The sequence below is a fragment of the Aethalodelphis obliquidens genome, unplaced genomic scaffold (genome assembly GCF_003676395.1).
Source record: "Aethalodelphis obliquidens isolate GAN/ISIS:26980383/991018 unplaced genomic scaffold, ASM367639v1 scaffold25, whole genome shotgun sequence".
Lineage (NCBI taxonomy): Eukaryota > Metazoa > Chordata > Mammalia > Artiodactyla > Delphinidae > Aethalodelphis > Aethalodelphis obliquidens.
In genome coordinates this window covers 232,243-258,407 of record NW_020837969.1, presented here as the reverse complement: position 1 = coordinate 258,407, position 26,165 = coordinate 232,243, and the positions used below count along the sequence as shown (strand labels likewise).

Genomic DNA, 26,165 nt, shown 5'->3' with positions numbered 1-26,165 from the left:
GATGCATGTGAAGTAAATACTTAGTACAAAGCTTAGCCCATGATAAATTCTAAATACAGCTGCCACCACCTTTACTACTACTGCTGCTGCTGCTACCATTACCAAAGACACGACTGTGAGAATCTCACTACATACAGGGGACAGTGATGACAGAGTATTTGGAGGTAAAAACTGAGTTGGGCCCAATTATGAGGGACACATTAGACAATGGAGAATTCACTAACAATAATGATGCCCTTGATACGACGAGAACAGTGGTCCAGAACTACCCCGTGGATCAGACGTCAGAGAGAACGGTGAAACCTGAACACTAGAAGACACCGTGGCGGGCTTTCCCAGAAGGCACCATGGGGGCTTTCCCAGAAGGCACCGTGGCGGCTTTCCCAGAAGGCACCGTGGCGGGCTTTCCCAGAAGGCACCGTGGCGGGCTTTCCCAGAAGGGCGAAGGGATGAGAGCACAGTCCCTTGGAGTTAGTGGAAATGAAAAGGATAAACTGAGGGACGTTTAAAGGCAAAACAGACAGGACTTGCTGAAAAAACGGAACATAAAATAGGGTGAGAAGAGCTGGAAGTCTGAGGCAAGGGAGATTGGGGTTGGTGTTCATGTCTCTGAAAGAGGCGAGAAAGTTGGGAAGAGGTGAGAATCACCAAGTCGGCAGAACGCAGGCGCGGCAGTGGGAGGCGAGTGAGAGGTAGAGACGGTGACGACTTCTGTTTGGACCAACTGAGCAAAAATAAATTAAAAAGCAGGAAAAGAAGAGAAGGAAGAATGAGGACAAGAGAAGAAGGAGGAGGAAAAGGAAAAGCAGAGGAGGATAAACAGAAGGGGGGGGCGAAGGACAGATTTTATGAGCAGTGTCAGGTACATAAAAATATCATGCAGAAGCCTTGGATTCAGACAATCCTTGTCTACTCTTAACCCTGCCCACACCTATTGCCCTCTGAACACCTGCTGTTTAACAGTAAGTGGTTAAGAAACAGGGATTCTGCAGCTGACCTGCCTGGGTTCAGATCTAGGACTGGCTATTTCCTAGCTGTGTGATGTTGGACAAGTTATGTAACTTCTGTGCCTCCGTGTATCTGTAAAATGGGAATACTAATAGTGCCACCTTATATACAATTGTTGTAAGGCGTAAATGACTTAGTATGTGAAAAGCACTTATGATAGGGCTTTATGCGTAGTAAGTACTCCGTAAGTGTTAGCCATTAAGAAGGACTGGTGGTGGCATTGGTAATAGTTATGGTGGTCGAATTCCAAAGGCTAATTGTAGGTCATCATACTTAATTCCTCATCAATTCAGAGGCGCTTCCACATAAAAGTATTGATTGGATATAGTTCCCCAAATGTGAAATTTATGAAATGAAACTAATATAATCTGTTAACCTAATGGCATAAGCCTAAATGAAATCTTGCCAGTAGCTAATTAACATGCTTATTTTAAGGGAGGAAAAAAAGACTCATAGTTTTTACAAATCACTCTTTGTTGGCATTTTGAGGAACTTGGGTAACAGGTTTGCTGCCCTATGCGTCAATATCGGCATGAAAGATTCATGGGCCGCTCTTCACCTATTATACGTTGAATCTCGGAAGCCCAAACTAAAGAAAGTCTTATATAGGCTAATTTGTGGTATTGATGGAAAACTTCTGCCGACCCCGTAAGTAGATATCCTAGTTGGAGAAACAGTTCATGAGTTTTCTTCCTGCTCCCCCCCTCACGTTTCTTTTTCCTCCTTTCTTTTCTTCCCCTCTCTCGTCCCCTCTCCTCCCTTCCCCTTTTCTCTTTCTTCCGCCCCTCCTTTTCCTCTGCTTCCCTCATCTGTGGCCATACATTGTTGGAGGCAACCAGGGTTTACAGTTGCTTAGTATTGCTTCACAGAAATGTGAGTTGATTCAGAGAGCTTGGAAAACCAGAGACTGTGGTTAGAAAATGCAAATGCGTGACTGTTAGAGTTGGCAAGGAGTATAGGATACATAAGTAAAAACCCACACTGGGGCCGGCACTATAGAGGGCCTTGAGTATCTCACTGAAGAGTTTTAAGAAATCATCACCAGCCAAGGTTTATCAAGCATGGGCACATGGCATTGTTTCAAATAACACACGGGGCTTCCCTGGTGGCGCAGTGGTTAAGAATCCGCCTGCCAAGGCAGGGGACACGGGTTCGAGCCCTGGTCTGGGAGGATCCCACATGCCACGGAGCAACTAGGCCCGTGAGGCACAACTACTCAGCCTGTGCTCTAGAGCCCGCGAGCCACAACTACTGAGCCCGTTTGCCACAACTACTGAAGCCCATGAGCCTACAGCCTGTGCTCCACAACAAGAGAAGCCACCGCAATGAGAAGCCCGCGCACCCCAACGAAGAGTAGCCCCTGCTCGCCGGAACTAGAGAAAGCCCACGCGTAGCAACGAAGACCCAACGCAGCCAAAAATAAGTAAATAAATTACACATTAACTCATTTTGTCCTCCACTTAAAAAATATAATTACAAGAGCAAAATAGGCATTTAGCTCTTTCTTTTGAGTTTTTATTTACATTTCCAGCTTCTATATTAAAGATGTAAAACTCCAATTAAAGTTTATAGATATTACTTGTATACAGTTACTTGATTCGGGCCTCTTACACCTCCATCAGTGAAACAGGCATAATAATACTAGCTATAAAACAATACTTGTTTGAAATATTGTCATTCTAGTTTGTTTCCCACAGTTATCCAAGTAGGCAAGGAATAATGAAATAGCCCCTTTTTTGTGTTCTGTATAAAGTTACTTAATACATTACCAGAATTATTTTATAAACGATGGTTTGTAATTGATATTAAATAGCTCAGAAGTTAATTTGGGCTTCTTCATAAAATGGTATTGCTATAAATAGCAAAAAAAAAGGATATAAATGTTAATTAACAGATTAAATTGGTTGCCAAAATTACATATCACTTTTACATATTTAGACTGATTTTTTTCATACTGATGTAATTATTTTGCTAGCTGAAAATCTAATTTTACCTGTATACAAAATGACCACTTAGACATAATGAGTGAAGGTCTTCATCCTATTCATCTTTAAATCCCTAATACAAAATACACACTTAACACATGTTAACCTCTCAATATAGAGAGTTGAATGATGAACACAGTATGCTTCTTTGGGAGAAAGTAATTAAGCACAGGAAAAAACTTCATTAAACTTTGCTATTTGCTGCCAAAAGACAGAAAACTTACTTAGAATTACTAGTAAAGACCTCAAATACGCATCTAGTCATCCTGTGAAAACATCTGGGTTCACCTGCCTCCAATTTGTCTGCAATTCTCATTGAAAGTTTACAAAAACACCGTTGTTAATTTCCATTTGTGACTTAAAAGTTTACTTGCAGTAGAATTTGGAATTTCTAACCTATTGAATCCTAAAGCAAAACACTTTACCAGCTGCCTCTTTTGTTGTTGTGGAAATGACCTTCAGAGATCTAAATTCAATAGGAGAGTAGATTTTACACCTGAAGAAACATTTGGTTAAGCTGCTGAAAGAGAAGAAATGAATTATTTCCATCAGAAAGTTTATAGGTTTGAAAGCAACAGAGGTTTCCTCTCTCTTCAGCAGCAGTTTGTCCATTAATTAGCCCTTCAATTCCACTTCAATTAAATTAACTCTAATTAATAAGTTCATTACAAAGATTGACGCACCTTGCTCAAAGCGAGTGTGCTAATCGCTGCTAAACACCTTCACCCTAATGAAAAATTGATTCGATTGAATAAAAAAGGGAACTTCAGAAAGAAACCTCACTCTTCTGAGCTGAGGTGACGTTCTGTTCCTCTGAAGTTAATCAAACCATCTTGGATCTTTTAATCAAAAATTTAATTCAAAGGAGATAGAAAACGTGGCATGAAAAAAACCACATACCACTCTCCTCCAGTTCATAGTCCTGGCTCTTGTTTACAACTCTCACTGAGCCTGGATGTGGTGTCTAAAAGTCTTCAGCCCTGTGAATTCCAGTGTCTGAGAAACGTTTTATTTGGTCAATGAAAGGGGGACATGTGATCATGTGACTACATAAACAGTGATTATTTCTTAATTTTAAAATTCAGCTGTAGTCGTTTTCTGTCTGTCAGAAACGATCTCAGGTTTTTACTGTTGAAAGAAAACCAAAACTAAACAGTAGTCTTCCAATCTTAAGAAAAAAGCTCATTTTATTTCACTTTATATGTGAAGAGTGAAAAATAAAATAACCCTCAAAGTTCTGTCTGTCTGTCTGTCTCTCTCAATTGGTTCTAGTCAAATAAAGCTTCTAAGAAAGTTTTTTAAGAAAAAAATTATTTCGGACGCCTGAATGCTATTTTAACAACCTAACCTGTTGTTACCGTTCTTAAAGTCCTTTGGTCACTTGTGCCCTTTTCGGTAATTCTAGTAATTGAAAATCCTTGCTTTGCAAATGCCAGAGCCGGCAGTTCTATATATTATTAAACCGGCTTTCTACTATGGTTTTGCTTAGCAGCTTTTATCTGTCAACTGTACAAATATACTTAATAGGAAAAACAACAGCTTCTTTTATTTAACCAGCACGTCTCTGTGTCAGGAGCAAGCTAAAGTGCGTACTAAAGTAGATTCTTTTTTTTTTTTTACGCTTTTTTTTTATAAAAGATTCTTTTCAGTGGCAGTTTCTGAATATTTAAAAAAATTAAACCATAGGATTAAAAATAATCCCTTTTCAGTTTTTGCTGTATGGGTGAAACCTAACTCCTGTTAGATACCTGACATACACAGACACTTAAATATTTCGTAAATTTTATATCAATTTGATGTATGTGTGCCTGTGTTCCTGGCTGTCGAAAGATACTCCTGGAAACAGGTATGTCAGGTATGTGTGCGTACAGTTTCCTCTCCTTATGAATCATTTGTTCTGTTTTGTTAGTAGCGTGTGTGTGTGTGTAAGCACATATATAATACAGAAAATTGTTTATAACATAACTACCATGTGCATTTTACGCCCAATCGTGGCAGCATATAAAATGGAACAAAGAAAGCAAACTACGTCTGTCGCTTCTAGCCCTCGATGCTGCCATCTACTTAGTAGGTAAATGCTTTCGTACGTATGCTCAGCGACTTTGTTCTTCACCTTGTTGACGCGCGGAGTTTGAGACGAAGCGCTTCTCCCTCGCTCCCCGTCTCACTCGCCGCTGCTCTCCTCTCCTGCCCGGCTTCCTCTCTTTCTCCCCCCAGAGATCTGTTCCGCGGACTGCGGCTCGCACGGCGTCTGCATGGGGGGCGCCTGCCGCTGTGAAGAAGGCTGGACGGGCCCAGCGTGCAGTCAGAGAGCCTGCCACCCGCGCTGCGCCGAGCACGGCACCTGCAGGGACGGCAAGTGTGAATGCAGCCAGGGCTGGAACGGCGAGCACTGCACCATCGGTAGGCCGGCCGCGCCCCGCCCCGCCCCCAGAGCGCCCCGCCCCGCCCCCAGGGCCTGCTTCTCACCTCGGGAAAGCTCCTTCCCCCCACCCGTTACCTTTTCCTGTCCTGTGTTCAGAAGGAGTGGCCGCTAAGGAAGGGTCTCAGGTCCCAACGGCAGCCCAGTTCTTTTTACAGCCGCTGCCTCAAGTATCGAGTGTAAGAATGTTCTGTGCATGGTGCTGGGGGACGGCCGCCGAGACTGACTCGCATAAGGCTGATTTCGCCGTGTAACGGCAGTATTCTTTACTTGAAGAAAGAGATTCCCAGTATGTAGCCTTTGGGGCTCCTGTAGATTCCAGAATCACACATCTTAGCACCTGTCCATCTGTTTGCGTCTCTGAAAGGAGGCTGGAGTCTTTATGACTTTATCCTGTAGCACCATGAGGAAGGAAGCAGAATACAATACACCCATCTAGCTTTTCCACAACAGTTTTATATGCTTAACACTTCTTAAAATACGGTGATGTTCTAGCACGTCTGTTGGTTAAATAAGACAAATAGGTGTTTAAGATCAAACTCTTAGTATATAAATGGTATTTCGCCTGGATACAGAAGCACCCGGAACATACATACTAGTTCCATATTTTCAAGGTCTTCAGTGCCTTTGCTTTCACCGTTTGAGTCACTGAAATGAAAACGTCTATTTAAAGAAAATACAACAAAAGTAAGTAATACAGTGCTACCTCACTTCAGTGAAAATGTACAATATTAATTAGAAATGGCACAGTCCTACAAAAATCTCATAATTTGAGGAATGGTTTTTCTCCACATTTATGTCTGTAGGGTAAGATTGGACAGAGCTGTTGGTGGAGTCTTGACATAGTGACGGATTTCTTCTTCCAGTGCATCTCTAAGTTTATGTACTTTAAAAAAAAAAAAACGCATTGGTTAGCCAAGATTTTTTTTCACAGGAAAATTGAAATCACTTACATTTTATAAGCTGTCACAAATGGCATCTCTGCAGAATTTCCAGGAAGGCTCTTTTCAAATCATCTGTTTCAGGGGTCCCACTATCACCCCCCCCCCCCCCACCGACATGTGGTGATCCGCTGGAAGGGCCCTCTCGGCACAGTTGTGCTCAGGGCTATAGACGTTTCCAGAAAGGGGAAAGACTCATCAGGTGGTGTCTGCAGGAATCCACGTCCAGGTTTTCCAGGCTCCTTGTCTCCCACCAGGAGAGGTCACAAGAACCATGCCCCTTTCTCCAGCAGGGAAATGCAGCAACATATGTGCAGTGTTTCCGCCCGTTTGAGGTTGAGAGTTAAAAGGTTTTTATTGGGGCTGCTCAGCGAGGTAGCCTGTGTCAGCCACAGCCATGAAAATTCCAGGCTCTCCAAAGAAGAGCAGATGTTCAGTGCTGCAGGTGCGCAAAATAACCTCATCAGTGTAGGGAACTCCACCTTTCCAGATGCTGGCCAAGGGCCAGCCCTGCAGACGTCTGAAGATCAGGCCTTTATGTTAACTCTTACCTGCGAATCATACCTACGGTGTCACCTGTTGAAGGTGAGCTACTGCCAGCAACTGGGGAGCTTGTAGTCCTACTGGGGTAAACTGCAAAGTGCTCATCCCCAGCAGCTGGCCCAGATGTGGCTTCCCCTCCTCTGCTCTTTAAGGGAGGCTCCGCAGGGCAGTGCAGTGACTGCCTGTTGTTCACGTGAGCCGCACTTGGGAGCTGCTACGGTAAGGCGGGAAATGGTTGACAGTCACGATTTGCGTATTTTCTGTGGACATGCAGAGGGCAATGTAATATCCCTGTGACCAAACAGCATCATGCTGCAATCCCAGAGTGCACGCACACGAGAGGCGGGGCAGGAACAACATACCTCTAAACATACACCATCGTTGCTCATGACCCCAGCACCCCCCTCATCCTAAGTGAACTGATTCTAGCTAGAGGGAAAATGTTATATATTTGACTATTTGTAGCCTGGGAAGTACAACCCACACTTGTATATATAGCTTGGAAAAGGAGGAGGTGTACTATACAGTTATCCACGAGCAGATTTAACTTGCCAACCAGCAGTCACCAAACAAATCATTCTCTGGGTGTCCTCATTGACCTTGGTCGTATTACATGGTTAATTTCCCATGGAGGAGCTGTTCTTGAACAACTTTCCAGTTGTCTAGGAACAAACGGGATTTTTGCTAGGCGCAGGTCCTGTTGTTATAATTTAACGTGTCTTGCTGTGGTTGTTAATAATTCCATTTTCTATTGTTTCGTTTTATTTTGTTGCTTTTATACTCTGTATGAGTGACAGCGTGGAAGTAAAGGACCTGTGTCATTTAAAAATAAATCTTTGAAGTGAACCGTTTAAGAGATGTAGAGAACCTTTAAATCATTGTTTTGCTCTTTTGTACTCTCAGAAGTAGTTATTCCAAGTTTTTGCAAAGGAAGATCCAGTTGCCTTTCCCTGTCTACTTCCTACCTGTGTGTATGTCCACAGTGAAGTCTCAGGGGTCCTTTAAAAGGAGGCCTTTGTGAGCCACTGATTAAACAGCGCAGGAAACTACAGTATATTTTCTCATTCAGGAGAGTTCCTGTTCTGTTCATTTCGTTTCAATTTCAACAGTTAGGCATCTGGCTGGAAGGAGCTTTCACTTTATGAAAGGACGCTCGTAAATCAGCAAGATTTTTTGTCCCTTCTCCATATTATGTGCCGTCTCATTGAATACAAACAAGGAGGTTAATTGGAAGAGAGATGGAGGAGAAATTAAACAGTTAGAAGCAAACGGAAGTTCCCAATAGAAAGCAAAGAATATTCTTCATTAGTCATCTTACTGTCTTCATAAAGTTTTCATGCTTTCATAAAACCATAGGCATTTTGAGAGTAAAATAGGTTATGAGTTTAGAGTATTCACTGAGCACCCAACTACCTGAAGGGATTCCACCCTGATATTTTTATGAGCGTGTTTGTACTTTCCTCTCCTTATGAATCATGTATTCAGTGAATTCGGCATATTCATCCTCAGGTTTGTTGTCCCAAGTCCTTCTTTTTTCTTGAGTTAGAATTTGACTAGTGATGTATGCAGATAAAAAAATGAAACAAAGGGAAATCCACTTGTAGCATTACTATGATTAAAATGAATATTTCTCCCTTCCTCCCCAAAACCCACTTAGGATTGTTGGACCCTTTCATTAATAAAGAGAAGTTACATGATTGAACCACATGAAATAAGCGCCAGCAATGATTACTGACATGGTTTAGTACTAAGAGCGCCGGCATAGATGCTCAAGTAGCATAATGTCATCCTTTGTAAGCGAACATGCGTAATTGGGCAAATGATTATCATACTCATTCTCCTCTCTTTGTTCTTCATAAGATCGGAAAGATGTAAGGACATTTAGAGGATCCAGAAGCTAGTTTAAAAATATTAAATATAAGTAAGTGGTTTCTAAATAATAGTTGACATAATTAGAATGTTATTGTGGCATTTCTGTATGGAAAAGCTTCAACAGTTCTGTACTGTGAGAGCTGTGGTGGTTCAAGGTCCGATCTCTGAACTGGGAGATACTTGGCCTGATTCAGTAAGCTCACCATTTGTAATGAATTTAACTGGAACCGGAATCTGTAAACAGGCAAAGGCAACTCAGTTGGTTTGGCTCTCTCTTTTCTTCTTGCTTAGGAAGAGAGGGGCCAGTTATCTGATTGGCCTGTGCTTGGAATTAATGGGGCACAGAAGCAACATAAATATCACGCCAGCCTCTACTGAGCACATGTTTGGAGGCAGAATCCGTAAAAGTGCAACCCTAACTAAATATCCCGGGCCCTAAGCGCCAAATTGTGAGTAGCACCAGCCGGGACCTTCTCCAGGAAATACTCTCTTTAGCAATTGCTGGAGAACAGGTGCCCCTACAAGCATCTATTTGTATTGGAGAGCAGGGGAGGCTGTAGATGAGACTGTGACCCAAAGGGTGGGGAAGGGGGAGATTGGATAACAGCTGCTTGTTATCTACGCGGGCGGGGGTTGTTACAAAGGTGAGGAAGGCTCAGATCTCTGTGGATAGCGAATCCGCTTCTGGAGGCTGATCTGCATTTCCCATTGCCCCACAGACACAAATGGAGAAACTGGGTTTACATTGTTTAAAAGTTGCTTAGGTCCACAATTACTGAGCCTGCTCGTCTGGAGCCTGTGCTCCGCAACAAGAGGGGCCGCGATGGTGAGAGGCCTGCGCACCGCGATGAAGAGTGGCCCCCACTTGCCGCAGCTAGAGAAAGCCCTCGCACAGAAACGAAGAGCCAACACAGCCATAAATAAATAAATAAATAAATAAATAAAATTAAAAAAACAAAGTTGCTTAGGTTGGAAACATATTTAAATGGTGGAACAAGATCCCAAAGGAATTTTCGAGTCTCCGTTCCAATAAGTATTAGCGCAATAGCATAATTATGTAGGTGTGAATTGGGAGGCGTTGTTTTTTGGGTTTTTTTCCTTTCTGTTAGTTAGAGGAATGTTTTAGGAGAGGAGTGTTTTTTCACTTCTTTGCATCCGCAGAGTATCTCAGGTTTAAGAGCTTTTGGAGTTTGAATCTTTGCTACATCATTTACTTGGTGTATGACCCTGTGCGAATCATTTAACCTCTCTGAGTATGTTTTCTCATAGATAAATATTATGTACCTCAGAGTTGTTAGGATCAAATGAAATGCTAGAATGTAAATCACTTATTAAAGTGCCTAGCAGTGTTCACTAGAGTTTTTATTTTGTTTTTGAGTATAAGTGAGTCAAACTGTAACCCAGACAACGTTTTGGGTGCTGAAATTTTTTTTTTTTTTAAACGGTAAAACAAAATGGTTATCCGAGGAATTTGCTTTAAGGAGTTAATGTAATTTCCATTTCATTGTTATAAAGGGTGACCTAGTCTCACACTGACTATGGCTTAACAAGAGGTTAATATGTTGGGGATGGCGGTTTTAAAACCACAGTGATGAAAGACAGGTGGAGTCTGTTGTGATATTTTTCTTCTAGTTGTGTCTCAAACACAGAGTCATTTATTGAGCTACATTGATTTTCCTATACTTTCAGGTAATTCAAATGGAAGTTTGGCCTAGGGGAAATCCTTATTCCTTTAAGCTACAAAAGACTGGCTGTTTGTTTTAATTCTAATTCTTTAGCACATTGGGAAACAAGATCATTAATAATCACGAAGACATGCTTTGTTTGTTCAGACAAAAGTTCCACGTATAGTACTCAGCACACCTCTAATAAAAACCACCACGGTTGCTCTGGGCTTAGGGGTGCTGGAGATGAGAAATTGAAAATGAAATACACACCGCTGGGGAAGGCATCAGTTAAACAGTATGGGCGTAAAGAAGAGATCAGAACGGTACCAGTGTGGATGTGGCTTAGACTTGGTGTTCTAATTCTTATCTCAGGATAATGGTGAAAGAATAGTATTTTAGTGGTTAAATTTAAAAAATAGGTGACATTTTTGAAAAAAAAGACCTCTCTGGTAATATACTTCAGAGATTACAAGATCGATACTCGTGACTTTTGTCATGTTCTCAAATTGGGAATTATATTCATAATAATATAGAATATGGAGGTTCTAAAACTATCTTCTTCCATTTTAAACTTTATGACTCCCCTCTTAACAGGTGCTTACACCCGCAAATGATGGCTGTAGGAGGCATTTGGCGTCTCACCTGTCGGCGTCGTGTGCTGACAGCAGTTAAGAAAGGGGCCTCTGGTGCCACCTGTCTGGGTCATATGTTGCAAATCATTTAGGACCTTTGTCTCTTTCCACTCCCAGCTCCTCTCCCTCACACTTTCCCTTGTGTAGGGTGGCATTGGAGTGGCTGTAGGCACTTTGAGGATTCAGCTAAGGAGAATTTCACCTGGGGATGCGTTTAGTTTCCATTTAATTGGATATATTTGTGAGGTGTGAAATCATTGCCATCTGTGATTGTTTCATGCTAGCCGTCGGGAGATGTTTCTGCCACCCACTGGCTCATCTAGTGAACATCAGAGTACAGGGTCAGAGATGATAGGAAGATATGAATTTGTACTACGGAGCCCCACACCAGAGGAAAATAGGTAGTGGAGCGGAAATAAGCCTTGAAACGTATGGAAACTGAAGCCCATCTCTGGAAAATTCTTCCTGTCGTCAGATATGTTGTAAAATGCCCAATCCAAATGGGAGTTTTCTCTCGTCAGCAATATATTCGATGATGGAACTTACACAGTTATAAACGTGCCCTAATTTTCTCTTTTGATGATTATTTCTTTTTGAGGAATTTATCAGAATTCTTGTATCTTTAAGGCATGAACCTAGAGCAGTACTGCAAAATTGAGCTCATCAGTGTGTGAAGTCACATGCATCCCAGTGTACCACAGAATCATATGAACATACCAGGAAAAGCTTCAGGGCTTATGTGACATGAAATACTGATATTGATGAAGATGTTATCAAACTCATAATATTCTAGGATGCCATCACAACAAAGTGGCTAATGAATGTCACCAATTCACAGAGTTTTTTAAAAATTAATTAATTTTTTGTTTATTTTGTTTATTTTTTTGCTTTAATTTTTTTAACATCTTTTCACAGAGTATTTAAGCCTAGTTTATTACACCATAAAGTCTTCCCAAATTTGGCAGTAATGCCCCAAATTTGCATAACATTACTAATAACAAATTTTGAAGCCAAATGAAACTTTCTAGATTATCAATAATGAAAACCATATTAAACAATCACATTGAAAAAAGACTGAATTATCTGTCTAGTCTCTCTATACAAAATAGTATAAAACCATTGTCTTATAAGGAGGCAAAGTAAATGTAGCCCAAAAATTATAGAAAAAAGTGTTTGTTAGAGACATGTCAGGCACTTAATAATAAAAAAATGTTCTGCAGTTTTTTTCTGATGTTTGTGGTGTTTATCAGCTTAAAAACTATAATTTATTGTGATTTCTTGTCATTCTAAATAATGACTCAATTTGTACCTAATTTCATATTTATAATTTGGGGTTCTTTCTCTTAAAGAGAGCCCCCCCAATTTGTATCATTTCAGACCCCACAGAAGCTGGATCTACCTGTGTTCCAAACTCTATTACTTGACAGCTGTGTGATTTGGGGAAAATCACTTAAACTCTTAATGCCTCAGTTTGCCCATCTCCAAAGTGGGAATGAAAATAGTACCTACCTCCTAGAGTTGATGAGAGGGTTGATGACCTAAAACATGTAGAAGGGCACTTGGAACACTGTCTGGCACAAAGCAAACATATAGGGATGCTACTTATTGTTACCGTTGCTAGAGTATTTGGACTGAAATTAATAAAAAAGTTTACTGTGGCTGGCTCTTCCCTACTGAGTCTTATCCTAATGCAGCGGAATTAGCCAGCAGGAAAACAGGAGTGCATGCTGGTTCCAAGAACAGCTTCTCCCCTCCACTTCCCGACACACTAAGTCCACACTACTGTGGACAGAGATGCCACGTGATCTGTCATACGGGGTGGAAGGTGGGTCATCAGAACGCAGTAGGCATAGAGTTGAGTGGGAGGAAATTCCCCTTAGCTGACTTGGTTGGCCATGAAAATCCAGACAGGCAAAAAATCCTCCCATGAAGTGTGCAAAAAAGGAGAACTTCTTAAGATCCTTCCTGCTCAGCAGTCCCAGTGATTGTAAGTAATTTCATGTGACCGAGAGGCTAGCGATTCCTAAGAGAACTGTGGAAGACCCCCTTCAGAGCTCATTGAGAATCACCGATGTCCTGAAAACCAGGCTGATTTTTAGATGTCGATTTCTTCCTTTGAGATTACATTTGCATCCATTTGGGGCTTCTCGATATTATTTTTTTCATTTGAGTCTGATTTATTCAGCTAACAGTTTTATATACAGTGCTTTCTCCTCTGTAATCCCCTCAGAATTGTTTGTTTTTTTTAACGAGGTCACTTAATCTCCTCTCTTCTGAAAATGCAAAACTAGTTTCTCTGGCCTTTCTGAATGATGGAGGCCCTATTTTGTTAGGTTGTCAGCCCTCTACAGAGTTTCAGGATTTTTTAAACTATCACAGATAGTGTTTATTTCACTAGTCAATGTCACCATGTTCCATTTAGTTTCATTTTTATGAAGAAGTGTTTGGATAATGAGAGCTGTGTTGGGACTTCCCTGGTGGTGCAGTGGTTAAAAATCCACCTGCCAATGCAGAGGACACGGGTTTGAGCCCTGGTCCAGGAACATCCCACAGGCCGTGGAACAACCAAGCCCATGCACCACAACTACTGAGCCTGAGCTCAGGCTGCGCTTGTGTTCGTTTGTTTTTCTTTACATGTACCAATTTCAGCATCAAAGGACATGAAGCCGGTGGGTTCCATTAGCTGCAGCCCAGCATTGCCAACAATGGCAGATCTGTACTTAAAGCGAAAGTAGTCATTTCATTCAGTGTTCAGTAACCTTTGAGAGAGGACTCAACCAACAAAAAACAAATCCACTGGCCTAAATTTGAAACTTTAGTAAATTTGACTGTTTCCATCATATATTAAGCCATAATACAGTATGTCCAAGTGTTTTTGTTTTTTATAAATTATTTATTTTTGGCTGTGTTGGGTCTTCATTGCAGTGTGCGGGCTTCTCATTGCAGTGGCTTGCTGTGGAGCACAGACTCGAGGCGTGCAGGCTTCAGTAGTTGTGACACGTGGGCTCAGTAGTTGTGACACGTGGGCTCAGTAGTTGTGGCTCGCGGGCTCTAGAGCGCAGGCTCAGTAGTTGTGGCGCACGGGCTTAGTTGCTCCACGGCATGTGGGATCTTCCCGGACCAGGGATCGAAACCGTGTCCCCCGCATTGGCAGGCGGATTCTTATCCACTGCGCCACTAGGGAAGTACCTGTCCAAGTTTTTGAATCACTCTGAATCTCTGCTAGCTTTGACAATCCATATCCTCTAAAGCTGCAGAGTGGTTATTAGTTTTGACTCGTCTTTCTGGGAAGTGCCTTGCAACCTTAACTTTGCAGCATCCCTTCATCCCTTAATTTGTGCCTGCACAAGTCCCATCGTGTCCCAAGAGCCTCATTAGAATTACATTCTCAAATCAAACAAATCCTGGGGAAAGTTTGAATTAGAATCTTCACATAACTTTTGCACCTTATTTACTGTGTGACCGTCAGTAAAATCCATAGTCCCCAGAGCTGTCCTGATAAATGTGTTTCATTGTGTTGACGATTTATTTCCCTAGGCGTCAGTTTCTTTACCCTAAGAATGGGAGTAAGTGTACCTAAACACCTTCAGCTATTGACATCAGGTATTTGAGTGCCACTGTTGTCTGTCTGGTTCTTCATGCTGTGATTTATCCTTACTAAAAAGAGAGGCAGCAGCCTGAAGCCGAGACTCTGTTCTCACATGGCAGGAGTGCTACTGAGAGGTAAATTTCAGTGACAGTCGCATTGTTTTGGGAAATGTTACACGTGTTCTATACTTTAGAAAAGGGACATTTTTTAAGGACTTCCAGAAGTCAGTTCTGCATGTAGGTAATTGTTTCGTGGATGAGTATGTCTCGATTTAACCTAGATCTTTCCATTTAGGTGGTTTACACATAGCCTATGAGGGTGAGAGTTTTGAGGTCTTTAGAAGAAATATGCTTGACGTACTTCACGGCCATGTGATAAAGGATCCTATCCTGTGGTGGTTATTTGTGAACAAATTTTCCCTCCAGTCTGCTTCCTGTGGTGTAACTTGGGTCCCAAGAGCTACTATAAATTAACCTTATTCCTGCTCAGCTGACGGTGAGGCCTACTGGCTTTAGAGGCAATGTGTTCAGAAAAAAAAAAAGAAAATGGAGGGTTAAGTCTACTGTCATTTTTCTCCAATGGGAGCAGTATAAGAAAATATTGATTATTTGTATTGTTTTATGATCATTTAGGTGTCATTGAAATATACCTGATTTCTTTAGGCTTGATAAATCTGACTCCTTCCTTTCTTACTATCTTGTGCTTGTTTCCCACCATGAATTCAGTGGTTTTCTAGCTAGTTTTTTTAAGTCTCTCAAAATGTTACTGTGTAAGTGCTCTGTGTCTTAGGGAAACAATTTATAAATTATAATTATTATCCAAAAGAAATTTTTGAATCTGTTCCTTTGAATTAAAATGTTATATTCCATAGTTTAAAAAGTTTATGAAGAGATAGGATATCAGAATAAAAGCCAGTTATGTGTCAAATTTATATCGTATTGTTTTATTAAAAGCCTGCCATTGTGTTCCTTTACTAATATACTAGAGTATCTTTTTCAATTTCGAACACCTCATTGATTTGCATCTTTTAAAAATCATCTAAGACCTTAATTTCCACCAAATCTAGTGTAGAGGGGGTTTGAAAGCTCAATTGACTGGTTATATTGTGTAATTTAACCAGAAATAAAGGCGAAAGATGCTCCTTTTAAATCTTGCCAAGTTCATCAGAACCCTTTTATTGAGAAGTTTAGGTCCAAGGCGTTTAGGAGTGAAACCAGGTGCAAAATAATATGTCATCAGCTATTTCACAGGATTAGTGAGGAAGAGAAGGACCACGACTAGGGCCAGATTATAAATAAGCCACGTTCTTCCCCAAACTCAAGCCAGGTAACTGTAGCCTCAGCCGGCTGGTGAAGTGTTCATGTAGATTTTAAGGAATGTTCACCATCTGCAGAGATCCGTATTACCCTAAGGGAGTAAATAAAGAATCAGAGCTTTGCATTTAGTTTCATGTAAGCACGGAAGAATTAAGCCTACAATTTCAAGGAATGTGATTATTCCTTCCCGCAATGGTACCTTAGTATTCTTCAGTGGCAGAATTTCTCTGTGTCATTTCTCGAATGTGACAAGTTGAAAATAGCCTCTTTTCATCTCAAACCATTCCTTTTCCACCTACCTGTTTTTAAAATACAAGTTACGGTGTTGGTCCGTACAAAAGCCATGGCCTATATTATTTTCACAGATTACGGTGTGACTAGAGCCGATTTTTTTCTGTTACTCTTCTCCATGATGGGTTCATTGACCCTCTCTTCTTTGAGTGCCTCTTTAGTGAAGCTGGAAAACGGCTGCCTCTAATATGGCCATAATTTCTGGGGTTTAACAGACATGTGCCTTGGATACATTAAGGACCAGTCAAAGGAGGTCCATAAATATGAATACTTTGCCAGCTGCCTTTCCATTAAACCCTGTTGGTTGAATGGAATTAGTAAATAATTACGTTGGTGGGGAATCTGGTAGATCCAAATGGAATATAATGTCTTCCTTTAACAGCAGAGCTTAGTTTTTTTCCTATACACCAAATTAGTTTTTAGGGCAATCTCCATTGCAAATGGACTGATTTGCATGAAAACTATGCCTCCTTGTTCTGATTTGTCAACACCTCTTTTTTAAAAAAGTCTTTAACATTAAGCATGGGTGGGTAAGACCATCTGTTTCTGGAGCTTGCCCGCAGCTCCATCACTTAACACATGAGACAGGTTACAGCTGTTTAATTGTTATGGTGCTGAATGATGATCATTCTATCCAAAATTAACATTTATATATGTATGCACAGAAAGCGTGTGGTTAAGCATAAGTGGTCTAATTGTGAATTAATGGTGTTAGGTATTCATCAGTTAGACCCGACATGAACAGTGAAGTGTAAAATAATGCTTTTCACAGACAATTCAACTCTTGGGTTTTAAGATGAGTCCCCAGTAGTGATTATTATGCGTGTGAGAAACCCACTCCCAATACATTGGTGTATGCAAAGGGAAAAGATCACCATATAACTCATAAAAAGCAAAGAGAAAACCATCTATGTGGTTACTGCACAAACCCTAACTCTTTCCTGCCCCCAAAAGCACTATCCTCTGGTCTGTGACCAGTGTAGGTACAAGCCCCAGAGTAAAAACCTAGGTGGGCGATTATGGTTGCACGTACCAGCAAGGCACCCACAAGCTACTGGGAACATTTTTCTCAGCCAAGTGAGGGTGGGTTTCCCCTGTATGTAGAAATGGTGACACAGACTCACATCATTGTGCTGCAAAGGCTATAGCAATTTATATTCTGTTAGGTCTGCTCAATACATTCCATAATGAAAAACAGAATGAAAACTTTTCAGCAAAATTGCAGGATAAGGATCGTGATATGCATGTAAAATAAGATATTTAAATGTCTTAGTTCCCAAGTAGTTACTGTAAAAGTGACTTGTATTTCCGAATTTATGAGCAGATTATACGAAGATTTACATAGCCCTTTAAAAATATTAATTTACGTCGCTCGAATCAAATCACTAATGAGGGAACACGAAATATATAAGGACAAGTTGTGATGTGCTCTTTATTCTAAAAAGCTGAATCACATTTTGATTAGGAACTTTGCATCTATACCAGCACAGGGTTTATGCGAGACAGAGAATAAGAAAACTTCTTGACACAAAAATGGAGTTGTCTCCACTTTGGGATCTAGCCCGTTCATATGAAGAAGCGTCCCGTCAAAAAAGGGAGTATATCTTAAGCAGGTGGAGCATAGGGGGCCCATCCTGGCGTCGCTGGGGCAGAGTGGACCCCATGGCTTATGAAAACAGATCACTGGCAGCCCGGAGATGCTTTGCTTAAAGTCAGATTTCTTTCTTTCTTCATAGTCTCGTAAAAGATACCAGTGACTTCATGATTTTGTCCTTTTTAAACTGTCTTTATTAAAAAGATTAATTCATAGTACCTGTTATTTAAGGGTTTACTATGTGCTAAGGCACAATGCAAAGTTCTCTGCATATATTATCTTACTTAATTTTCACAACAGCCTTAGCAAGTGGAAGCTATTAAAATCTCGATTGAAAGAACTCAGGCTCAGAGAGGTTCTATAACTTTTCCGTGGATGCACAGCTAGTAACAGACCCAGAACCCAAATCCACATGAACCGTTCCCAAGCCCCTCCTCTTAAGCACTAGACTATGCTGCCTCCTAAATTACTGTTTAATTGTTTTAGCATGTATGTATATAGTAGAATAGGTGAAAATTAAATTTTGTTCTGTGATAAAGATAATATCTACATACCTGTCACATTCGACTGAATTGTCGTAGAAACAGATGCAGTAATAACCATGTCAGTGATATATCAATAATAAAATGTCACTTTTTTATTCAGGAGAATTTGAATTATAGCTGATAACAGGATCCATAGCTTGCCAAAATAACAATAACAATTGCAGCAACAAAAAAAACAGTTCAGAGAAAATCAATTTGTACTGTAGAAGATTTAAGAAAGTTGCAAACTACTTATTGAAAACTTCACACTTTTTTTTTCACACTTCTTTTTAAAAGTTAAATTTATTTCCAGTTTCTTAGTAGATTGAATACTATGTATAGACACTGACCACTGAAAAGCTCTCATACAAAGTGAGTAGATGAGCTGTGTAACCAGTATCGGCTCATGAAAAAAGTCTCAGAAAAGTTTAATACCCAGGATACAAGTGGTAAACATCTATGCACACTCTCTCACACCTGCAAATAAAGAAAAAACACTCTCTCTGTAAACCACCTTTGAAAAGAGCTATTTACCTACAGTTTTTTCCAAATAAATTACAGTTTTATCTTCAGTAAGTTAAACAGATTGTTCAACTTTGTTCATTATTTTTCCTGGTAAAGTTTTTAAAAATTGACAACGGAAAGACCTAGTATATTTTACATACTTATTCACGCCTTATTCTATAAGTTTTCTTAAATACTAAATGTTATGAATAGACAAAAGTGATGATGGTAGACAAGAAATTACACTCTTTGATATTGACCAAATAGATCGTTTTCATGGTTTCCTGCCACAAGACTTGCTAGCACTACACAGACACCACTTTGGTAATTGCAGTCACCAAGTTCACTGTACCAGAATGTTGAAGTCCAAATATTTGTTTAGTGTAACATATATTTGTGTCTGATTTCCATTTATTAATGTGAAGAACTTAGTTCCCAAATCAGGGTGCTAAAGTATACCTGATTTTTTTTAATTTAGGAAATCATAAGGTAATGTGGTTTTGCTCACGTCATTCACTGAACTCAAGCGAGTAAAAATCTGAAGGAGACATGTGCCACTCCATGTTTATGTTATGGTCCAGTAAATGAAATTACGCCACGTGCAAAGACTACCGCAAAAATCATGCATGACACGCCAAACGATAGTCATCTCTTTCGTAGACTGTGTGCATGCCAGCATCAGTGAGCCTGCTGTCTGCATTCTGCCTGCTACGCTGTTACTTCTGTTATGTAGATGTCATCTACAGTAAGGCATGAAATGCTAAACTGAGAGAAAACACCAAACATAATTCTCCCAGTTGTCTGTACAAAGTTCTGCAGCTTATCCTGGCACTGTTTCAGCAGTGCTGACTTGAAAAAGTATGGTTTATCTCAAAGCACCTTTTCCATAGAACCCAGATTTTTCTTCTGGGAAGACTTAAATGAGGAAGAGTATTATTTCACTCTTTTGGAATGTCTTGGCATAAATAGTGTTCCAAACTGAAGTATGGTATTTTGCTTGGGTAGGTGCATGTGAGAAGCAATGTATTGTACAGATAATTTTTTCACCAAATTTCCAATCTAGTAAAATAATAAAATGTGCAAACTTTCAAAAACAATTTATTTGAAGCAAGTTTTCAAAAATGTGCTGCCAGTTTTAGGGGAACAAAAGCTCTTTCAAACGCATGTGCCCACGCGTGTGCTCGCACATACACACGCATACACACACATATGCACACACATACACCTTTTTTCTTTACTGGCACAACCTAGTTGTTAAAACTCACTTGCTAGTTGTTATATTTCAAATTAATTGACGCCCCTAAATAGGATAAAATATTTGCAGTGTTTTATCTAATCTTAGAATGAGAATTCTGTGGTGAGAGAGGACATATTTTTAAGGGGCCTGAGTAAATTGTTTTACAGGGTTTGAAATTGTGTCGGTGTCATAATCCTTTATGACAGGGTAGTCAGTAATAAAACAGTACAGTGCATATCAGTTAAGGAACATCAAATCAATGGGTATGTGGCTTGCACACTGATTTAAACAGTTGCTGATTGGAATAAATGGATCTAATATGTACTTATTTGCAGACCGTAGCTTTTCTGTCATCCTACAGAAATTGGTACATGAATAATCTAAGAAAGATACCTACTTATAACTTTAATGAGATACTAACGTGAATCATTTTTAAGTCTGTATGATAAAGTATTACGAAACACACAATGCTAAATAAAAACTTGTCCTCGACTCTGAGGACTCTGCAGTGTTCACCGTGGTGAAGGATATGTCTGTATTTTATTATGGACTCATCTGATTGAATTATCCTCTTTTGGAGATGGGCCCCTGAGATCTTCGTGCAGTAATTAAACTGAGAAATATTTCTAGCGTTCTAGATTCTGTGTTCTTTGCCTGTGTCTAGGATATCCCCAAGAGTGAATTCAATAGCGCAGTGAAAATACTGTCCTATTTAATGCGTTCCAACCAAGCACATTGTTGACAGCAGAAACAGTGTGCATAGATCACAACTACACACGTCAGCAACTGTGTACACACAGTCAAACTGTTGGCATATTTTCCCTTGTGAGCTGCCTAACGTAGATATAACCAATTTGGTTTGCCTTTGTTTCTTCTCTGTGTTTTGAAGAATCGGTTTGACAGTGAAAGGAAAGCAAAGTGGGAACTAATGTTATTCCGTGAAGACCTCCAATACCCCAGTTTCTCCCCCAGACAGGCACATATACTCCTCTGACCTCTTTTTTAAAGGAGCAGCCTTCTTTGGAACTGTCACTCAGCAAATATTTCTTATACAACAGACATCAGCTGAAATGATTCTGGTCTTTGATTTTTCAAACTCACTTGTTTTAATTTTTCCTGGTTTTATCCCTCAGTTTTAATATCCTGCCGATCGGTTTTCCAAACTTGGGACTTTTAGAACAAGTTACAGCAGTTCTCATTATAAAGATTTCTTAAGTACATAAAGTACCCTCCTTTATGAGGCTGTGTCCACAGATTAATACTTCAAGTTGTTTGGATTTTAATCTTACTTCCCAGTTTCTCTCTTTAATTGTCAATGTTGAAATAAGGATTTCCACATTTTTTTGGTCTTATTTTCTCATTCAGGTAAATTCATTGACCAATCCAAAAACAGGTATGTTTCTCGTCTATCTTACCCAGGTACACAGTTCTGCTTCTGCTGAGTTGTACGTAGAGCTTGTTTATTAAGTGTATGGACTTTGGTCTCAGACCACCTGGTTGGAATTTTGGCCACTTGAGGAAGTTATGTAATTTCCTGTGCCTCAAGTTTCTTCATTTGTGAAGTAGGGAAGATAATAAAAGTACCTATTACCCCATAGAGTGGTGAAGATTAAATGAGCCAGTTCATATAAAATGCTTGGCATAGTTTTCAGCACATAGTAACAGTCAGTAAAGGCTAGTGACTGTTAGTACCGCTGTATATGATTAGGATAGATTGATCGGGCAGGGGGAGAGGAACAGATGGGTGAAGGCGAGGGAAGGATATTGTAAATGAGGTATTGCTCACATATGCTTCTTTCCCACAAGGTAGCCTCTCTGTTATTCGTAGAATTTCTCCAGGAGCTGCAAACACATGTAGGACATAGTGTTACCGAACCCGGGTCCAGCTGCTCGCCACTCGAAAGCCAATTCTTGAGACGAGTGTTGGTAGGAAAGGAAACGTTGCTTTGTTTCGGAGGCCGACAACCAGAGGAGAGGGTGGACTCCTGTCCGAGAACCAACGCCCGATTGCTGTTCAGAGGACAGGGGCTTTTAAAGGGCAGTTTCAGGGCTGTACAGGCGGAGGGCGGGGGCAGAACAGCGTGGTCAGCTCTGACAGTCGCCTTGAAATCAGGAACGTGATGGTCTCATCGGCGTCACCTTGCTTGTTTTAAGTACAGTTGATCTTTAGTTCCAGGGTTTGTTCCCATTGCTTTGAGGCCAGCTCTCGGAATTGTGTGAAGTGGAGTAGCTTATGTCGTGACCTCAGTTTGGTCATCCTGTAGCCGTCCTCCTCCAGCTCGTGGAGGGTGTTTGTATCTACAGGGCAGCTCATGGGACACGGCTCAGAATATGATCTGAGCCCTTGAGGAGCTGAAGGTCCTTGACTGCTGAATGACCAAACTCCTATTATTTGGTCTCCTCTGACTGTTTTCCTCTGTTTCTGCGTTTTCTCACTTCTCTGATTAAACTTATTCTTTGGCTAAAGTTTTTCCGCAGACAAAAGGCAGGCTGAGGACCTGGGGACAAGGGCTATAGGGTCCTGCTCCGTTTCAGTAGGACCACCATGATAAGTACATTGAATCATTTTCTTCAGCAGGTATTAAGAATCCCTTATGAGCCAGGAGAGGGGAGTACAGTGATTAGCGTGGCCATAGAGTTTGCATTTCTAATGGGGAAGATTTACACATGAAGTCTCCTACGTCTGTATATTGTTAAAGCCTTGCGTTTTCCTGGAATCTCTTAACTGAAGTGAATTGATCACGGCTAGTTCTGGATTTTTTTCTCTTCTCCTTTTACATTTACCCTGGTGTTTATAGTCCTAGACTTCATCCACGAGACGTATTCGGGGGAAGAACGGGAAGAATCGGTTAACTAGAGGAAACGGAGGGAGCAGGGCTGCCCATAATTTTGATAGATAAGCAGATGAGGCCACAGCATGTAGATAGAATTTCCAAAAAGATGCTGTTCCTCCCTACTCCACATTGGGAACGAAAATGGTACGAGAAGACGAGCTATGAGCCAGCTCCTTCCCGGGGGGCTGTGGAATCCGTGTCCTTTACTAAGCCGCACAGACAAGAGTAAATCAATTTGTGTTCATCCCCACGCATCTTCCCCAAAAGTAAAGGGGGGGAAGTATGGTAAACAGGGGCCTTGAAAGAGAAAGAATTCTTTTTAAAAAGAAGCACCTAGAGGGGAGTGTGTGAAGAGGATACAGTACTAGTCATTTGCTTTGGTGATATTGGAGGTTTATGAGCTAATCATAGAATAAAAATTCTTTTGAGGAGCCAGACCTTTCTCCCACATCTCAGATTTCACTGAGCCTTTGCCCACCTGTACCGGCAATTAGACCAAGGACTTCCAGTGCATGGGCTCGAAACTGGCACAGTTGTTTCATCTGTTACGTTCTGGGATGACTGTGTATCGGATGAGCCCTGGCATTTGAAGACACTCGCCTGCCTTCTGCCACGTAAGGTGGATCCACCTGGCACTTTCCCAAGGAGGCCTGTAGAAGGCGTCAAAAAGATGGTGGTGCTGCCCTACGGCTTTTGGGAACAAGCATCTGCTGAGATTCATGTTAGGTCAGGAAAGATTGCACAGTACTTCTGAGATTCTTTCATTCATTTCTTCTACTAAAGAAAAAATTTTTGTTTGTTTCTAAATGTCTAAGAAGAGGCATTATGACATAGTGGTTAAGAGCAGGCTCCAGAGCCAGACAGCCTAGACAGCTAGCCCGTGACCTTGTACAAACTGCCTCTCTCCTCCTTTCTTCATCTGTCTTTACTGTGTAACTGTATTTACATCGTAGGGTTGTGGTGAAGATTAAATGAGAGAATGATATAAAGCACTTAGAGCTAGAAATCTGGGACGCAACAGTATACCAGCCAGGTGTTTGTAATCTGCAGGTTACGGAACCAGAGCTCCTGAAATGCTAGAATCATAAGCGGCACTTATGAGCGTGTGTGCATGTTTTTCAGGGGGCGAGCGCAGAGAATCCGTGAGTCTCAGCACTTGTCTCGGAGATCTGAGACCCCAGAAAGATTAAGAACCACTATGTTATAGGAAACACGGTAACACTCACCTCCTGTACCCCACAGGGGTCTTCTTAAAAGATAAATAAGCAAGAGGGAGGAGATATGGGGACGTATGTGTGTGTATAGCTGATTCACTTTGTTATACAGCAGAAACTAACACACCATTGTAAAGCAATTATACTCCAATAAAGATGTTTAAAAAAAAAAAGATCAATAATTGAAACTCCAGGGAAAGTGTTTTATGAATACAGCATTTTACTGGAGAACAGTTTTTAAAGGGCTCCATTGTATATGTCTCGAGCTCATATTTATAAGAGTTTTCTTCTATAAAACAAATTTAAAACTTCTTCGTAGATCTAATAGGAACGACTTTCCTTTAGTGTCAGAACACGGTTGTTCATTTTCAAAGTGTTTTTTGCAACTTAATTTGCATTTCAGCAATTGATAAGTGTATTAATTTTTTAAATATACTGTATTATTTTTTACAATTATTGTTGCTAATGGCTTTTTACAACATACCTGCATTTTTCTGCTGATTTCCTGTGGTGGCTTATATAATGATGTTTTTATTGTTGCAGTTATTATCTTTAATAATTATTTGAACCTCATATATGGACATCTTCTTTTAACTTCTTCATTATTTAGAGCCAGGCTTCTGTGGTATTGTCGGAAATTTTACTCTATGCGGCCAAAATATAGGTGGTGGTTTCCCTCCCCTTCTCTCTTACTCTTAAGCTATCAGCCTCAACTATTCCCTATGATATAAAATGCAAATGACACATCTTTGTATTTTTTTCTTCAGTACAGATATTTTTCTTATGGTTAGTTTTACAACTTTTTGCAAAACGTGTTTTAAATATTTTTAATATGTAAAGCTTTATGTAAAATTTGACCTGCTGTATACTTTAAATGTTTTCTAATTTCAGCCCCACTTTCGATATTCTCTTGGCCCAATGGCAAACCTACCTTTACCCATAATCCACTGTTTTGCATAATTGATTCTGTTTGCTGAAATAATGGGATTGGCTGGATTCTAATTTATTCCTCCTTTAAAACTACTAATCCAGATCAGAATTAATTACATTCCTTACTTTGATTGTGTTAACTGAAGTGGACCAGATGTAAAAGCCAAAGGCTTATACTCCAACTCTGATCAGTGTTATTAATTTTCATAAACTAAGAATTCCCTCAGAAGTACTACCCTAGCTGAACCAGAAACTCCACCGTGTGTAAAGGCAATTTGTTCATCCTCCGTATTAAATGAGCCCTTATGGGACTACTGGATTATATAATGCTTGGAAGGAATTGTTAAGAAAGTATATGAATGATGTTATACAGTAATACATTTTTATTTTAATGTTTGAAAAGAATTATTTTTATGAAATTGTAATTTCAGACTAGTGCCTGACACTGTTTCTCCTCCCCCTTAATTTCTCCTGCAATATATTGTCAGTTAGCCATAAACATGCTTATTTTTATATGCAGTTCAGAAGCCTCTGATGGAATCCTGTGGCAGAGTGAGGCATCCTTTTATATACACGGTACAGATGGGTCTAAACCATTTATGGTCTTGTTTACACACGTGACAGAACTACCAGACTTGAGTAGCTCAACTGAAAGTTATAGTTTAAATCATTCTGTTAAAAGTTCTGCGACCACTTGCATATGTCAATAATGAAAAATAATCAACATAAGCATCTTTGAAAAGCAATTTTAGACCATTAAGGATGTATGAATTTTGGCAAAGCAAGAAGCTTTGCGGCTTATTAAGAATATATTAGGTCTCTCCAGTGAGTGAATGGAGAGGGATATTTACGCCTCTGTTCAAGAGGAAAGGTGTAGGCTAATTGTAAGCTCATGAAAGATTAAATGGACAGGTACAGTAAAAGACTTCAGTCTTCATCCTGACTGTTCCGGCAAAGCTTTTGTGAGAAGCAGAGCCTATTCCTGTATGAATCCTGAAAAGAAACAAGATCTCAGTCCGTACTTCTTAATGGACTGTGTACGTGATACGTCACTGTGCATCT

At 40.3% G+C, this 26,165-nt stretch overlaps 1 protein-coding gene across 1 annotated transcript in view; it reads left to right on the top strand.

Annotated features, from left to right (window-relative positions):
- The window catches only part of TENM3 (teneurin transmembrane protein 3), a 434,963-nt gene that overhangs the window by 325,740 nt on the left and 83,058 nt on the right, over window positions 1-26,165 (top strand). The window contains exon 11 of the mRNA XM_027122504.1: window positions 5,211-5,396. Coding sequence (XP_026978305.1) covers window positions 5,211-5,396 — 186 coding nt within the window. The remainder of the gene's footprint in view (window positions 1-5,210; window positions 5,397-26,165) is intronic.